Source organism: Bidens hawaiensis, unplaced genomic scaffold (genome assembly GCF_021521415.1).
Source record: "Bidens hawaiensis isolate Kalapana, Puna unplaced genomic scaffold, B.hawaiensis_p1.1 tig00034153_1, whole genome shotgun sequence".
In the NCBI taxonomy this organism is placed as follows: domain Eukaryota; kingdom Viridiplantae; phylum Streptophyta; class Magnoliopsida; order Asterales; family Asteraceae; genus Bidens; species Bidens hawaiensis.
The window spans coordinates 77849-93060 of NW_027495876.1; the positions used below are offsets into that span (position 1 = coordinate 77849).

Sequence of the window (15212 nt, forward strand, 5' to 3'; positions counted from 1 at the left end):
AGCAAGAACTCCCATTAGCACCAACCCACCAACAATTTCATGCCAAAGACAAACTTTGACCATCAATATCTCATCATATTGGCTTCGTTTTAGACACAATTTGGTTTGTTATGTAACACTCAAATAGTAGAACACAAGCCACGTAAATGATGATTATGTTTAATTATATGTCCAACACTAAACACGTTTAACTGTAAATTTTTTTCGTACTCACACGCTCACAACCAATACAACCAAATGGATTAATGGCAAAACAACGAAGGTCTGTCAACAACCAAAAACTCTTACGTTGAAGAGAGAGGATGAGGAGAGTGAGTGTAGTTAGTTCATAGCCATAGACTATCCGTGCAAGATGAAAGCGAACCGTGTGAGAAGAGAGGGCGATGATAGTCCCCTCTCGCTTTAAAAATATATACTCAAAAAAGCTTCTATTTTTTATCAAAAAATCTGAAAATAATATTATAATAAAATGATCCAATTACAATAGAGAAGCAGCTAAGCGGGCAACAAGCTGCGCCGCCACCCCCTTTTGAGTGGAACCGATCTTATTAAAAACAAAGTTATCATTCTTAAAAAACATAGCCACATCGATGGCAAGAAACCAAAATGTATCAAAACCAAAATGAATAAAGGGGGAATGGAATGGGAGAATGAATGGAATTGACAAAGGAATGAAATGGATCATTACTATTCCTTTGTCTTATTTGGTTAACATATGAGAATGAAATGAATAATTATTTTTTTTTGTTTGGTATCCGAAAAATTTTTTAGGAATGAAATAGAAATAATAAAAATATTCCTATCCCAAAATATATATATTTTTACAAAAAAAAAAAAAACTAAAATGGTGACGGTGGTGGTAGCTCTGGAGATGAAAATGGTGGTGGTGGTGGCGACGGTGGCAGTCAAGCCACGGGGGTAGTGGTTGTGGTGGTGGTGGTCAAGCGATGGTAGCACTAGTAGTGATGGCAGTGGTAGGGTGGTGATGACAATGGTGGTGGCCAGGCAGTGATAGTGGTGGTGGCGGTTATGGTCGGGTGGCGACGGTAACAATGGTTGTCGTGGTTATGGCGACGGTGGTGGCGGTGGTAGCTTTGGTGGTAAGGTGGTGGAGGTGGAGGTGGTGATGGCGACGGTGGCGGTCAGGTGGTGATGGCGGCGACGGTGGTGGTGACAGAGGTGATGGTGGTGACGGTGGCGGTGGTGGTTAGATGATGGTGGTGGCTATGGTAGTGGTGGTGGCGGTGGTTGTTAGATGATGGTGTTGTTGAGAAAGTAGGTTGAAAGAGGAATGAAATGAAAAAAAGAAGGGGTGTGGGAAGGAATGGTTTTGATGGAATGGGATTCCATGTGTAATGAATGATTCCATTCCATTGTGCAACCAAACACCTCTTATTTCATTCTCACGTAATGAATCATTCCATTTCACCTGTCATTACTGCATAACAAACGCTACCTAAAGGTGTTTTAATTCTCTAACACACGCTTTACTCTTTATAGGTTCTGGAGGCGGCTAGAAAGCAAGCAATTCAACCGACACAAACAGAACTAGAACTACAAATTTTGCATAAATGAACCCCAATAATACAGTTTCAATAAAGAATATATGATATTGATCTTTGTAAACGAACATTTTGGTTTAAAAAACAATTTAGAAAATTAAATACAAACAAACATATAAACATCATCTCTCCATTTCTCAACACACAATCCTTAATATACAATTTTTTTCTATCTAAATATACACTTTTAGCCCCAAAAATTAATATATTTATTATAACAATGGCTTCCTTTATTCCTATTTTATTTATTTTTCTCTATTATCATTTCATTTCTTTCTATTTCCTCTTGTCCCATGAATTCAATTGTTCCAAAGACCATATGTACTTAATCAATAGCTGCTTTGTTCTTTCGACCGCTTATCGGCTTCGGCAACCCGTCAAATATCGGTCTCGTGATGGCCGCAGTAGACAATGCGTCAACCGTCAGATTCAACACCGAAGTTGGCCAGATCGATGACATAGACGAACTATTATTATTATTACTATTACCGTTACCGTTACCATTACTATTATATGAGTCGTAAAACCTTGGTGTGCTCGATGACTTTTTCACACCAGAAGTGTCGGTATCAGAGTCACTGACGGTTTTGCTAGCGGCTTTTGGTCTCAAGGCTAAGCCTTTTCCGGCTGCGGCTGAAAACGCACTAGCGGTGTTCGTGGTGTCGGGTTTAAGCAACATTTCCGGAGTGTGAGTTTGCAGGTCGACTTCTGATAAACGCCTTCTCATTAACTTATCGTACCATGTACTGGAATCCGGCTTTTTCCCGTTTGAAACGGGCCCGTTACTAGCGTCGTCACCATTTTCTGACAACCCGTTAGCTAAGCTTTTACATTTTCTGTGAAGACCGTGTGGCGGGTGGGAACTTTGGGGCGGTTTTGGCCCGTTTTCTATGTTATAAGAACCTGCTTTATTGGGCCCGAGTCTTCCGTTAGCACCATTTTGATTGGTCGGTTTAAGGCCGTAATAGTCTCGTAACGCGTCCATCGATGGCGAAACGGTTTGCGGGGATGAGGATGACAATTTTAACGATTTTATCGAGTCGCATAAATCCGAATGTCTATGGTTTGGTGTTGACTTTTTTTGCCTGCAGGTCAAAGATAATAAGTCAATAACACATCAATGAATAAGTCAAAGATAATAAGTCAATAACACATCAATGTGAATAGTTGAATACATATCATCATATGCATACATGTATATTATTATATAGTCATTCAACATGTTTCCAATTAAATATAAGGTGAGATTCCGTTATGATTAAAAGGTAGGAACCAGACAACCAATAAAGAAACATAACAGCAACTATTTATAAAAAAACATTTTCATTTCAATTTTTATTATTTTAAAAACTGTTATCTACATATATAGGGTCCGGATCACGTACAAATAAGATTTAACGTACAAACTGTACGAAGTGAAATATTTTTTTTTGCATAGTAGCAAATTCTTAATTACTCTGAATAGAGTAATTACACCGCAACAAAAATATAAGTACGATAATAATAATTACGCTACTTGTAAAGTGTAGCGTAATTATTGTTACGCTACATCAAAATACAAGTTGTAGTGTAATTACTCTATTCAGTAATAGAGTAGTTACGAAAATACCACTGCGTCCTTTTTTTTTTCTAAACTTCGTATGTTTCGCACAATAAAAGTCATTTGTATTTGTTCCAATAACAATTTTATAAAAAAATACAAGTTTCATATCCATTAGGCGGTCAAAATAAATACTAGTATATAAATAATGTTTACCCTTGAATATCATATCCATTTGATATGATGGGAGAGGGCGGGTGCCTTCCCGGTAGAGGTATATAAAGCGTCTTGCGCGAAAACATTTGTAGATCGGTTGTCAGCCCGTTCATCCTTTTTATATCAGCCACCTGATCACACAATACAATTCAACTTCAAATACACACAAAAAAATAATAATAATAAAAATACAAAATAATAATAATAATAATAATAATAATAATAATAATAATAATAATAATGACTTCATGGAGTCAACGATTCTCCTTTCCAATGATGAATATAATCAACTTATATAGTGATTACAAGTTAGTTGATGTCATCAGCCAACAATGTAGACCGGTCATCATCCCAGAATAATAACCAGCTATATTTACAATTAGTCCTTGTCCTAAAAATACATAACAAAATCCAAACTACAGTAAATGTTTGATGTTTTAACACATCATTCATTTGTCTACAAGGACTTAGTGAAGTCACTTTAATTCATCATTTGGTTTTTCATGTTTTGCACCAAGTACCGTTACGGTACCGTACCGAACATAACCAATACCCATAGTTGAAAAAATCCCGACAATGCGCCGATTAATTGCTAGTTGCTACGTCCCAACCAATTAGTTGCCGATTAATCGCTATTTGGTCAAAATTAGTCAAAACTGAAAATTTTACGTATAAAATTTGGTATATATATATATGTATATTTGGAAAATTACATGCAAAATCTAATCCGATTAATCCCTACTAATCTCAATTAATCGCTAGTCCCTACCCCACCGCCCGACTAAAGCCTAGCGAGGTATACAACATTGCGAGTCAACACCTGTATTTGTTTTTCATGTTTTAGGTATCAGTACCATTTGGTTTCAGTATTTTTTATGATACCGGTACATGCCGGTACCAAAACGATAAAATCGGTACGGTATTTTTCTGCTCTCTTCCCTACTAAATTATGCATAAAAACTAAATTTAACCAGTGTTGCAAAAATCCCGACTAGACGCCAATTAAGTCCCGCTAGTCGCCACCCCACCGACTTGTCCCCTATTAATCCCTATTTGTCCAAAATCGGTCAAAATTGAGAATTTTATCCATAAAATTTGGAATATACATGTATATTTGAAAATTTACATATAAATTTCAATCTGATTAATCCCGACTAATCCCTATTAATCCCGATTAACCGTCAGTCCCTACCCCACCGCCCGACTAGCGCCTGGCGATTTTTACAACACGCTCATCGTTATTAAATTATGCATAAAAAAAACTAAATTTAACCAATCATTTGACCCTAAAACTACCATTTATTCAGCAAAATTAGAAAAATTTCTTAAAAAACATGAAATCAAACGAAAATCAAACGGTTTTCGATATTCAATTTCTAACAAATTAAACAGCATAACATAACGTATACCTCAACGCCATACTTAATAGCAACACCAGCAAGCGTATCAAATTTGGTGACCGTATGCTCAATATACCCATCACCGACACCCGAATCCGATAACCGTTGCATCAAATAATAATAACAATAATAATTCGAATTCAACGATTCCGGTTCCGTACAAAACCCCCAATCCGATTGCCGGTTCCAATAACTATTATCCTCTCTCTGCATATTCATATCCTCCAATTAACATCATGAATCCAAAATCTTGTTCACTACATTACCCAATTAACCCACCAATTGAATCGAATCGAATCGGAAACGAGATGGAATTGAATAAAGATTAGTGGGTTTTGAAGAGAATCGAAAATGATTAATGGGTTTTGAAGATCTTGGCGAATGGATTGGAATTGATTGGTTGATTGATGATGTTAATAATATTACGCGTATGAAATTGAAAGAAAGCGTGTTTTGGGAAAAAGAAAGTTATGAATATGGGAAGAGAGGATGATGATGATGATGAATGTTGCTGCTGCTTTGCCTCCAAATAAGACACGTTAGAAGATGTTATGTTATGTTATGTTGTTTTGGAGTATTGTGTTGGATAAAATTAATTAAAGTTACTTTAAGGCCAAAAATAAATTAATACTTTTTGTCTTCTAATCATTCATATGCAATGAATTGTTTTCTTGTATAAGGTGATAAGGTTATCAATTTTTTTGTAATGTTTTTGTTTGGAAGTTGTTAACTTACTATTGGTAGTTTTTTGTGGGTTTAACTATAGGGAAACTCTATGAAATTGTTATATTTTAATATGTTTTTGTTTTATAAAATACTAGTCAGATGTCCGCACGATGTAGCGGGACACGACACTTAAAAGGTTATTAGTGAGCCAAGCCTAACTCGAGTCGAACATCATACTGAGCCGACTTAGCTTAGCTCGAAATTAAAAATAAAATCTTAAACTCAAGTTCCCCTTGATATTTTGATATTTATTTATTTTGAGTACTTTTAATTATATTTTTGTGAAATATATCAAAAGATAATAATATTTACATAAACATAAGGGGTCAAGTGGTAAGTAATCCTTAAAATAATAAAATTTGAGTAAAGTTAAGGTACTATACTTGTAATTAACTTTTAGTTGTAAAAGTAATTTGTACATTCATGCATTAATGACTTGTACAATTTAAACCGTTTATTTGTTTCTAAAAAAATTTATATTGACACGTCAATAAATAAAAGCTCGTTAAATGGGTATGTTCAGATTTAGTTTTAATCATATCTTTGTAAAAGATATAACAAGAAAACCAAAAGGAATAAAGTTAGAGTAAAAATAGGGTAAACATGAGGGATGAAAGTCATAATTATTTCTTAAATTAACAAAATGTGACTAAAGTTTAAGGATATATATTGTAAGTTTAGAATCTTAAATTTTAATGCATCATGTGTTGTATATAAAGCAATGAGTTTGGTACCTCTCAAAATTTAAGAGGTCCCTAACTCATGTTTTATATATTGTATAGATTATTTATTAATAAACTCAGCAAATATAGCATTTAATTCCATAAATTGTTAGTGATATATAGTTGTAAGTGAAATTTTGGAGTATTGGATAAAATTTTAGATACTTTGTAAGCAAAAATAAAAAAAAAATACTTGTTGTTATATAATCATTTATATGTAATAATAATAATGTAAAACAATGGATTTTTGGATTTTGTGTGTGTGTGTGTATAAGGTGATAAGGTTATTAGTTTTTTTGTAACTTTTTTGTTTGGAAGTTGTGAAGGTAACTTGCTATTAATAGTAGTAGTTTTGTGGTGAACATGTAGGGAAAAGTATGTAAAATTGCTTATTTTTTAATTAGTTCTTTTAATAAAATGCAACTTGGTATAAATTTAATGAAAGAGCATTTTATTCCGTAAGTTTAATGTAAAAGTTACGTTAAGGTAAAAAAAAATAGTTTTTGTCTTCTAATCATTTATATGTAATAATAATGTGAAACAATGGATTCCTTATTTTTTTTAAATATTGTTTGGAAGTTGTGAAGGTAACTTACTATTAACTAGTGATTTACCCGCGCGGTAAAATTGGTTGTCGCAACGGGGAGTCAACGCGAATTTAGCCAATATTAGCTACGTTCGTTACGTTATTGAAACGAAAACAATTTGAAAACAAAAAATAGAAATAGAGGTGAGTCCGGGCGGGCCAAACGTTGAGGCAATGACTCAACGACAATCGTATAACATATTATAATTTTTTTGTTAACATATTTAAGACAATGCAAACCTTGTCGTTGCAGTAGCGAGTCGACTCATGTTCGGGAGTTGTGGTGGCGAGTTGGTAAAATCGTGGCGCTGGTAAAAATCCGAGTTTCTTGACGGTGGGTCAACAAAAATTATGTTGATTTCGTTTACATATGTTACGGCAACGGAACTAAAATAAAGTTTGGTAAAACGCGAGTGTTGTCGGTACTGGACGTTATGTGGTGAGTCGGTAAAACCCGAACATTGTCAGGCCCGGACATTATGACGGTGAGACGACAAGAATTCGGTAAAACAAAAAACAAAACGTTTGTTACGAATCTAGAAAAAAAAACGGCTAGTAAAACTCATGGCCTTAATAATGACACAAATGAAAAAAAAGGTTCAAAAAAATTTTTATTTGCCCTAGCTGAGAATCGAACCAAGGCCAATCAAAGGAACACCAACTTCAAACAACACCACCAAGCCAATGGACCAAAGCTAAATTAGTGTTTTAGATTATCTTATATATATGAAAGTCTTGGAGCCTATGTCAACTTTCTGGCACCAACTTTCTCATTTATTCTATATAGATAATAGTAGTTTTGTAGTTAAAATGTAGGAAATGTATGTCAAACTGGATTTTTTAAATACGTTTATATTATAAAATGTAACCTGACATAAGTTTAGTGAAGAATCATTTAATTCCGTGAGTTATTTTTTACGGGATGGTCAGGTTCGTGTTTGTGTTTGATGTCATAGAAGGACAAACTGACATTAACTGTGTTATCGTGATAAAAATTGCATTATTGTATTATATACGTGTCATTGATCATGTATTAGTCGTTGTTGACGTTAAAGGCTCATACAAGTGTGGCACTTAAGAAACTAGATAGGTTGATTAATGTCTAAGAGCTTTGTTTGACCGACGGGTCTTGTTTTGATCATGGATAGGGAAAACATGTTTTCGTTTCATTTGATATTTCATGAGTGTAATGTTCAAAACCCTTATAACATACCAACCTGTGGATTGGCATCGAACGACACCATGTTTGCTTCGTCAAACATGAGTATAATATCGCCAGTATTCACTAATTTGACCAGGATGTCCGCTTAGAGAAGACACCTCATGTCTTTAAGGAGGTGTGTTCATCTTTATTGTTATTACATTGTTTTAAAATAAATTGTTTTCTTTTGTAAAATATTATAACTTTATAACTTCAATTGAATGATATTAACATAAATGAAGAGGTATGCACCCGCCTTAACATCGAGCGGGGCGGGTCAACCCACAAGATATACACAAGAGGCTTGAAATCAGGATGTCATGAAGACACAAAGCCAAAACCTATGCGCAAGCGCATGAAACATCTGCGCGTGGCGCATATCACATATGCGCAAGCGCATGAAACATCTGTGAGAATAAAGAGAAGACCTTGCGCATCCCCGGGATAGGCGCATAAAGGCCGCGCGTAAGCGACACACAACAAATGAGACAATAGACTAATCCAAATCAGGATAAGGACAACCATGATTGTACTCATCAGGCAACCTTCCAGAAGGTATCTTTTAAGGAATAAAGAATGTGCTGATGTTGACAGCTGCCAATGAAGGGTGGACAACTCAGCAAAGCCCATGTGCCACCACGTGATGGCACATGGGTCAGGTGAAATACCTTGGTCAGAGAATAATCAATGAAAAAGCACCAGGTTCCTAAGTACACGTGGCGCGAAGCAATAGGAGGAGTCCAAAAGGCCCTAATTGGGTCTGAGCCCCGCCATTGGAAACCCTAATACTATAAATACCACACCACCTCCACAGTTGGAGGGGGCAGGAAAATATACTCTAAATCCTTTACTCATTTTCACATCCTGATTATCCCATCCTACAATATCTGATTTTCACACCGGAGGGTTACCCCAAAGAGGACCCCTCTGTCCCTTTCTGAGGGGTAAGCTCACGGTGCTGTTCGTTTTGTAGGTGGAAGAACTCGTATCTCGGAAAACCATCGGTGATATAGCACACTCGTACCCGAGGGACGTTGATCTTATACAAGTAAGTCGATCCACGCTTCTTCATTGGCGCCATCACCTGTTACAACGGCAACAAAACTATTATTTCATCAATTTTCTCTTCACCATGGTTTCCGGTGTTCGAAACAACGATCAAGTTCTGGAGGATAATGAGCTTGAGGATGTTAATGAGGGACATCAGGTTCTGAGGGCGCCGCGTGACACTGCGCGCACCACCAGTAACCATCCCTTCAACACAACACCTCATAGTTAGACTGAAACTCCCCCAGACGATCTCACGTTCCAAAATCTGACTGGTGCAAAACAAAAAGGACCAATGGGCCCGGAAGTTGAAACCAATGACCCTAAAGAATGGCTCATAAACGAACAACGGCGTTTAATGGACAAATACAATGAGTTGGTAAAACACAAAAAGTTAGCCGATTTAACACAAAGGCTCGCATTTGATAAACAAACCATTCAGGGAACAACAAAAAAGACGTGCGCGCTGGAAGACGGTCATTCTGTTCACACCAAACAAGCTGATATTAGTGATGAGGAAGAGGTGCACAGCATAAAGAAGACGCGAGATACTCATGCAGGAGGTTCACAGCTTCGCGCACACATGCACATAGCACCTGGAGCCAAAGCTGATATGGATTTATACACACCATACAACCCACAAGCGAAAGAGCAAGTGGACGTAACCACACCATATAGGCCAGCCATCTTGGTAAAACATTAAAAATTCGCTGAGCGCATTGCGAAGGCTCCCATTCAACACAAAACCAAGATGCCAAGTGGTTTAGGCAAGTACGATGGTACAACAGATCCAGATGATTTCTTACAAGGTTTTTATAACACTGGAAACTTAGAAAGCTGGACGATGCCAACATGGTGTCACATGTTTGCTCGCTGCCTCACGGGCGCAGCGCGTGTCTGGTTCAAAAGCTTGCCGACAGGACAAATCGATGGGTTCGAAGAGCTATTGGAAAAGTTCCAGGCTCACTTTGTACAGCAGCGCAAACACACGCGCGACCCCGATGACATCATGCACTGCGTACGCAGGAATGATGAAACCATTGAAGACTACATAACTCGTTTCAATCAGGAATCTCTTGCAATTGGAGGCATCACTGAACAACTCTTGCGCGTGGCCTTTATACAAGGTGCGCGCAGTGATCAACTCCGCAGAGCTCTCGTGAGCAGAGAAGGCATGCCAACCACTTGGGCTAAGCTTATGGAAGCATCGCGAGTCTTCGCGCGAAATGAAAAATAAATTGCCCAAGACAGAGCAAGAGATAAAGGGCATCAAACAGAAGCACCACACAACAATGAAAAGAGGCGCAAACAAAACTCCGTATGGTTCAGGTTGCAACAAACCAATTATTCTCCTACAGAAAAGCAAGCGCAACAAAGTTCACCCCAACCCCAAAAAGACATTCTTAATCGCGGAGAAGGTGACAAGAAGGAAAGCGGCAGAGAGCCTAACAGACCTCTACCAAGAATATGGACTCCCATCACCAAAACGCCTTCGCAAGTGTTAAGCACAGAGAATGTCCAGTTTAAAAACCCCAGGCCATTACTCCATAAGGGACCACCGAACAGTGGCAAATATTGTGAGTTTCACAAATCCACAGGGCACAACACTGATGCATGCCATCATTTGAAGGATGCGATCGAAAAAGATGTGAAATCAGGCAAGTTGGCTCACCTGGTAAAAAATCCAAGACCAGAGAACGAACAACCAGACGGAGCCTCAGCCAGTAAAAAATTCAAAAGAATCTGTGTAGCTGAAGGAAGAAGGCAAGGGCAAAGATCGAGGAAGAGAAGCGCGCAAATCCAAGGGGATTGGCGCGAGCAACAAGCAATCTTTCCAAGAATCAGAGGAGGCCCGTCTATCAGCAGCCCTTTAGTCATCACTGCACACATCGCTCATTATGAGGTGTCAAGAGTCCTGGTGGACACCGGTAGTGAGTCAGACATCATGTATGAGCAATGTTTCAGGAAGTTGGATCCAGCAGACCAAGCAAGGCTTGAAGTTGTGAGTGCACCAATCTCGGGTGTCTCAAACGAAATTATTCACCCCCTAGGTCAGATACAATTCGAAGTAACTATGGGGGATGAGAAGCACAAGCGAGCTGAAATTGTCAACTTCCTGGTCTTGCCCACCACTTCATGCCATAGTATGATCTTGGGCAGAGGAACGATTGCCCAATTCAACGCCATACCGTCACCAGCGCATGGCGCGTTGGGGTTCCCAACACCAACAGGAGTAACATTTGTGTACCGAGATCATTTATGCGCAGTAATAAGTATACCTCGAGAGGGGAGAATGAAGCTTCCAGTGGCAAACAACGCGCCAGAGGAATGGATTCTCAACCCAAAATTCCCAGAACAAACAATCACAATCGGAGCTACGATATCAGATGACACAAGAGTGAGAATGAAAAGATTGCTCACAACGTATATGTCAGTCTTCGCGTGGCCATTCTGATATGACTGGGGTTCCGCGAGACCTGGCGCAGCACTCTCTCAACACATTCAAGTCCGTGGAGCCAATTGCTCAAAAGAAAAGAGTCATGGGAGACGAGAAGACAAAGGCCATGAATGAGCAAGTAGAGGATCTACTGTGCGCGAATATCATTCGCCCAATACGATATCAAACATGGGTAGCCAATCCTGTGATGGTAAAGAAGAGCAATGGGTCATGGAGAATGTGCATTGATTTCAAGGACCTCAACAAGGCGTGTCCAAAAGATTGTTACCCCCTCCCAAATATTGACATGAAGGTGGACTCTGTGGTGCCGTTTAAGCTCAAATGTTTCCTGGATGCCTATAAGGGCTATCACCAAATTCAAATGGCACCACAGGATGAAGACAAGACTGCTTTCAGAACTGACAAGGGTGTTTTCTGTTACACAAAAATGCCCTTTGGTTTGAAGAATGCAGGAGCCACTTACCAAAGACTCATGGATGCAATTTTCAACGAGCAGATTGGAAAAAACTTAGAAGTCTACGTGGATGATTTGGTGATTAAAAGCAGGGAGGAAAAACAAATGCTCAAAGACATCGAAGAAACCCTTCGGCGCCTAAAGGAAGTAAACATGAAGCTCAACCCGAGCAAATGCACATTCGGTGTTGAAGAAGGGAAATTTCTCGGCGTAATGGTCACCAAGGATGGTTTCAAGGTGAACCCAGAGAAGGTGGAGGCTATCCTCGGCATGCCCTCACCATCCACCATGAAGGAAGTTCAAAAGTTGAATGGTAGATTGGTATCAATTAACAGGTTCCTAGCAAACCATGCAAGTAAATCTACCCCATTCATTAACACATTGAGAAATTGCTTAAAGAAAAGCCAATTCAAGTGGACGCCTGAGGCCGAGCAAGCTTTCAGTGAGATAAAAGAATGTCTGATAAATCTGCCTGCGCTCACAGCTCCACTACCTGGTGAAACTTTAACGTTGAACCTGTTAGCAGGAGAGCGCGCCATTGGCGCAGTATTATTGGTGGATCGCAAGGGAATCCAAACACCAATTTATTATGTAAGTCGGGTGCTGACAGATCCTGAGACACGCTACACCATCATAGAAAAGCTAGTTTTATCACTGACACATGCGTCTCGCAAGCTTCACAGATATTACAATGGTCATCCTATTGAAGTCCTGACTAATTACAACATCCAGCAAGTCTTGCGACGTCCCGCGCTCTCAGGAAGGCTGACAAAATGGGCGCTGGAATTAGGGGAGCACACGATCACCTATAAGCCTCGTCCAGCAATCAAGGGACAAGTCTTAGCTGATTTCATCGCAGAAATCCCTGAAGGAAAAGTTGAAAAGGCTCAGCGCGAAGTAGACCCTCCGCAAGCCAGTAATGAAGAAAACGTTTGGAGATTATTCACTGATGGAGCTTCAAACAACGAAGGGTCCGGCGCAGGCCTCAAACTGGTGGATCCAGAAAATCATGAGTATACTTACGCAATCAGGTTGGATTTCAAGAGCACCAACAATGAAGCTGAGTATGAAGCCCTGTTGGCTGGTTTGCGCATCGCGCACAAGTTCGGAGTTAAAAAGCTAGAGGCTCATGTAGATTCATACCTGGCAGCAGCACAAGTCAATGGCCTTTATGATGCCAAGGAGAACACCATGCCTTTGTATCTAGAGCAGGCGAAGAAACTCACCGAACAATTTGACTTTTTCAGAATCATACACATTCCGCGCAGTGAAAATAAGTCTGCCGACGCGCTAAGCAAGATGGCATCAACCAGCTTCGATCATTTTGGCAAAGATGTCAGAGTGGAAGTAATGAGCAACCCGTCAGTGGGTGCGAAGTCTGTTCTTATAATTCATACAACACCTTCATCATGGATAACTCCAATAATGGAATTCTTGAAGGAGGGAAAGGTACCAGACGATCGCGCACAGGCGAGGAAGATAAGACACAAGTCGCAGAACTACGAAATGCTCGATGGTACGTTATATCGACGCTCTTATCTTGGACCACTCATGAAATGCCTAGACGCTGAGGAAGCAAGTTATGTGATCAGAGAAATACACGAAGGAATCTATGGAATACATGCTGGCCCGCGCATGGTGATCGCCAAGGCAATGAACGCAGGTTACTATTGGCCAGACATGTACTTGGACGCGTTAAAAGAGATCCAAAAATGCAAAGCGTGTCAGAGCTATGCGCCAAATACCATGCGGCCTAAGAACAACTTGATTCCGGTGACCTCTGCATGGCCTTTCCACAAGTGGGCAATCGATATTGTGGGTCCCTTACCACAAGCGCCAGGGCGAGTAAAGTTTTTGGTAGTGACAGTAGACTATTTCACAAAATGGGTTGAAGCCAAGCCACTGGCAAAAATCCCAGCCGAGGCAATGAAGCAATTTATTTAGAGCCAAATCATATGCCGTTTTGGCCTGCCCATGGAAATCGTGAGCGACAATGGCAAACAATTCACTGACAGGAAGATATCCAGTTGGTTCAAGGAATTGCACATCAATCAGGTCTTCACTTCAGCATACCATCCTCAAGGGAATGGCCAAGTGGAACGCGCGAACAAAAGCTTGCTGAATGGGCTGAAGAAAAGGTTGGAAGGAGAGTCCCATGCATGGGTCGAGGAGTTACCTAATGTCCTGTTGGCGCACAGGACATTAAGCAAAACCAGCAATGGCGAGTCCCCGTTCAGCCTAACCTATGGAACGGAGGCTATGATTCCAGCAGAGATTGGATGCCCATCCTATAGAGTGCTCATGATGAGTAAGACGGATAACGAGCAAGAAAGGAGGTTGGATCTCAATTTACTTGAGGGACGCAGAGAGGCGGCTATCATCAGTGAAGCCAAATACAAGAAAAAGCTAGAAAAATACTACAATCAGCGCGTGAAAGAATGCCACTTCAAGAAGAATGATTTTGTCCTTCGGAACAATGAAGCTAGTCGCGCAATACCCCCGGGAAAGATGTCTCCCAACTGGGAGGGACCTTATCAAGTCTCGGAAGAATTGGGAAAAGGCGCATACGCTTTAAAAGATTTAAATGGAAAAAAGATCCCGCGCACATGGAATGCAGCACAACTTAGAAAATGTTTCATGTAAAAGTTGTCAAGTTTGTAATCAAGGCTTTGTAAGCCATTATGAATAATGATACGCTCTATTTTAATATGCGTTCTATTACCTTTTGCATACATGTTTCACACTTCCCTTTATTAATTTTGAGCGATATGACAACATTGTATTGACATCAAACTAAAAATAAAACGAAGTAAAACATACATGCGCGAGCTTCAAGCTCAGACGCGTTAACGAGTTTTAACTCTGAAACGTCAGGGCCTTAGCCCAATAATATGAGCCTTAGCTCAAATTACTCATAGCATCCATCCTACGTATTGCGCAGCCGGACCATAAAAATACCTAAGCACAACTAAGGCAAAGCACATGCCAAAGCATAGTTATTAAGGTCTCAGGTCGGGGCCGCGCATGAGATTATAATGGATATAGACAGAGTAACACATACTGGCACGTAAAGGCTAAAAAACTCATTCATAATTCCCTATAATAAATGCACGATAACGTCGCGCAAAAGAGGAATAATGAAATGCCAAGGCACGTGTCAGCATATTCAGAATATCGCAAAGTAACTTGAAATATGACAACTGTTAAGGATCAAGTAAAAATAATTTCCTTACAACCTCGTTCAAGTTTCAATGTGTAAGTATACCTTATATTCAACAAGCACACGCATGCAATATAAAG

The 15212-nt window shown here is 39.5% G+C and overlaps 1 protein-coding gene across 1 annotated transcript; it reads right to left on the reverse strand.

Annotated features, from left to right (window-relative positions):
- Nucleotides 1-1672: 1672 nt before the first annotated feature.
- On the reverse strand, nt 1673-5406 carry LOC143585725 (uncharacterized). Its single transcript, XM_077067445.1, has 3 exons — nt 4728-5406; nt 3319-3449; nt 1673-2647 (listed from the first exon to the last, which is right to left on the reverse strand). Exons 1-3 carry the CDS (start codon nt 4935-4937, stop codon nt 1888-1890), a joined length of 1101 nt encoding a protein of 366 aa, XP_076923560.1. The 5' UTR covers nt 4938-5406; the 3' UTR covers nt 1673-1887.
- Between the last annotated feature and the right edge of the window lie 9806 nt (nt 5407-15212).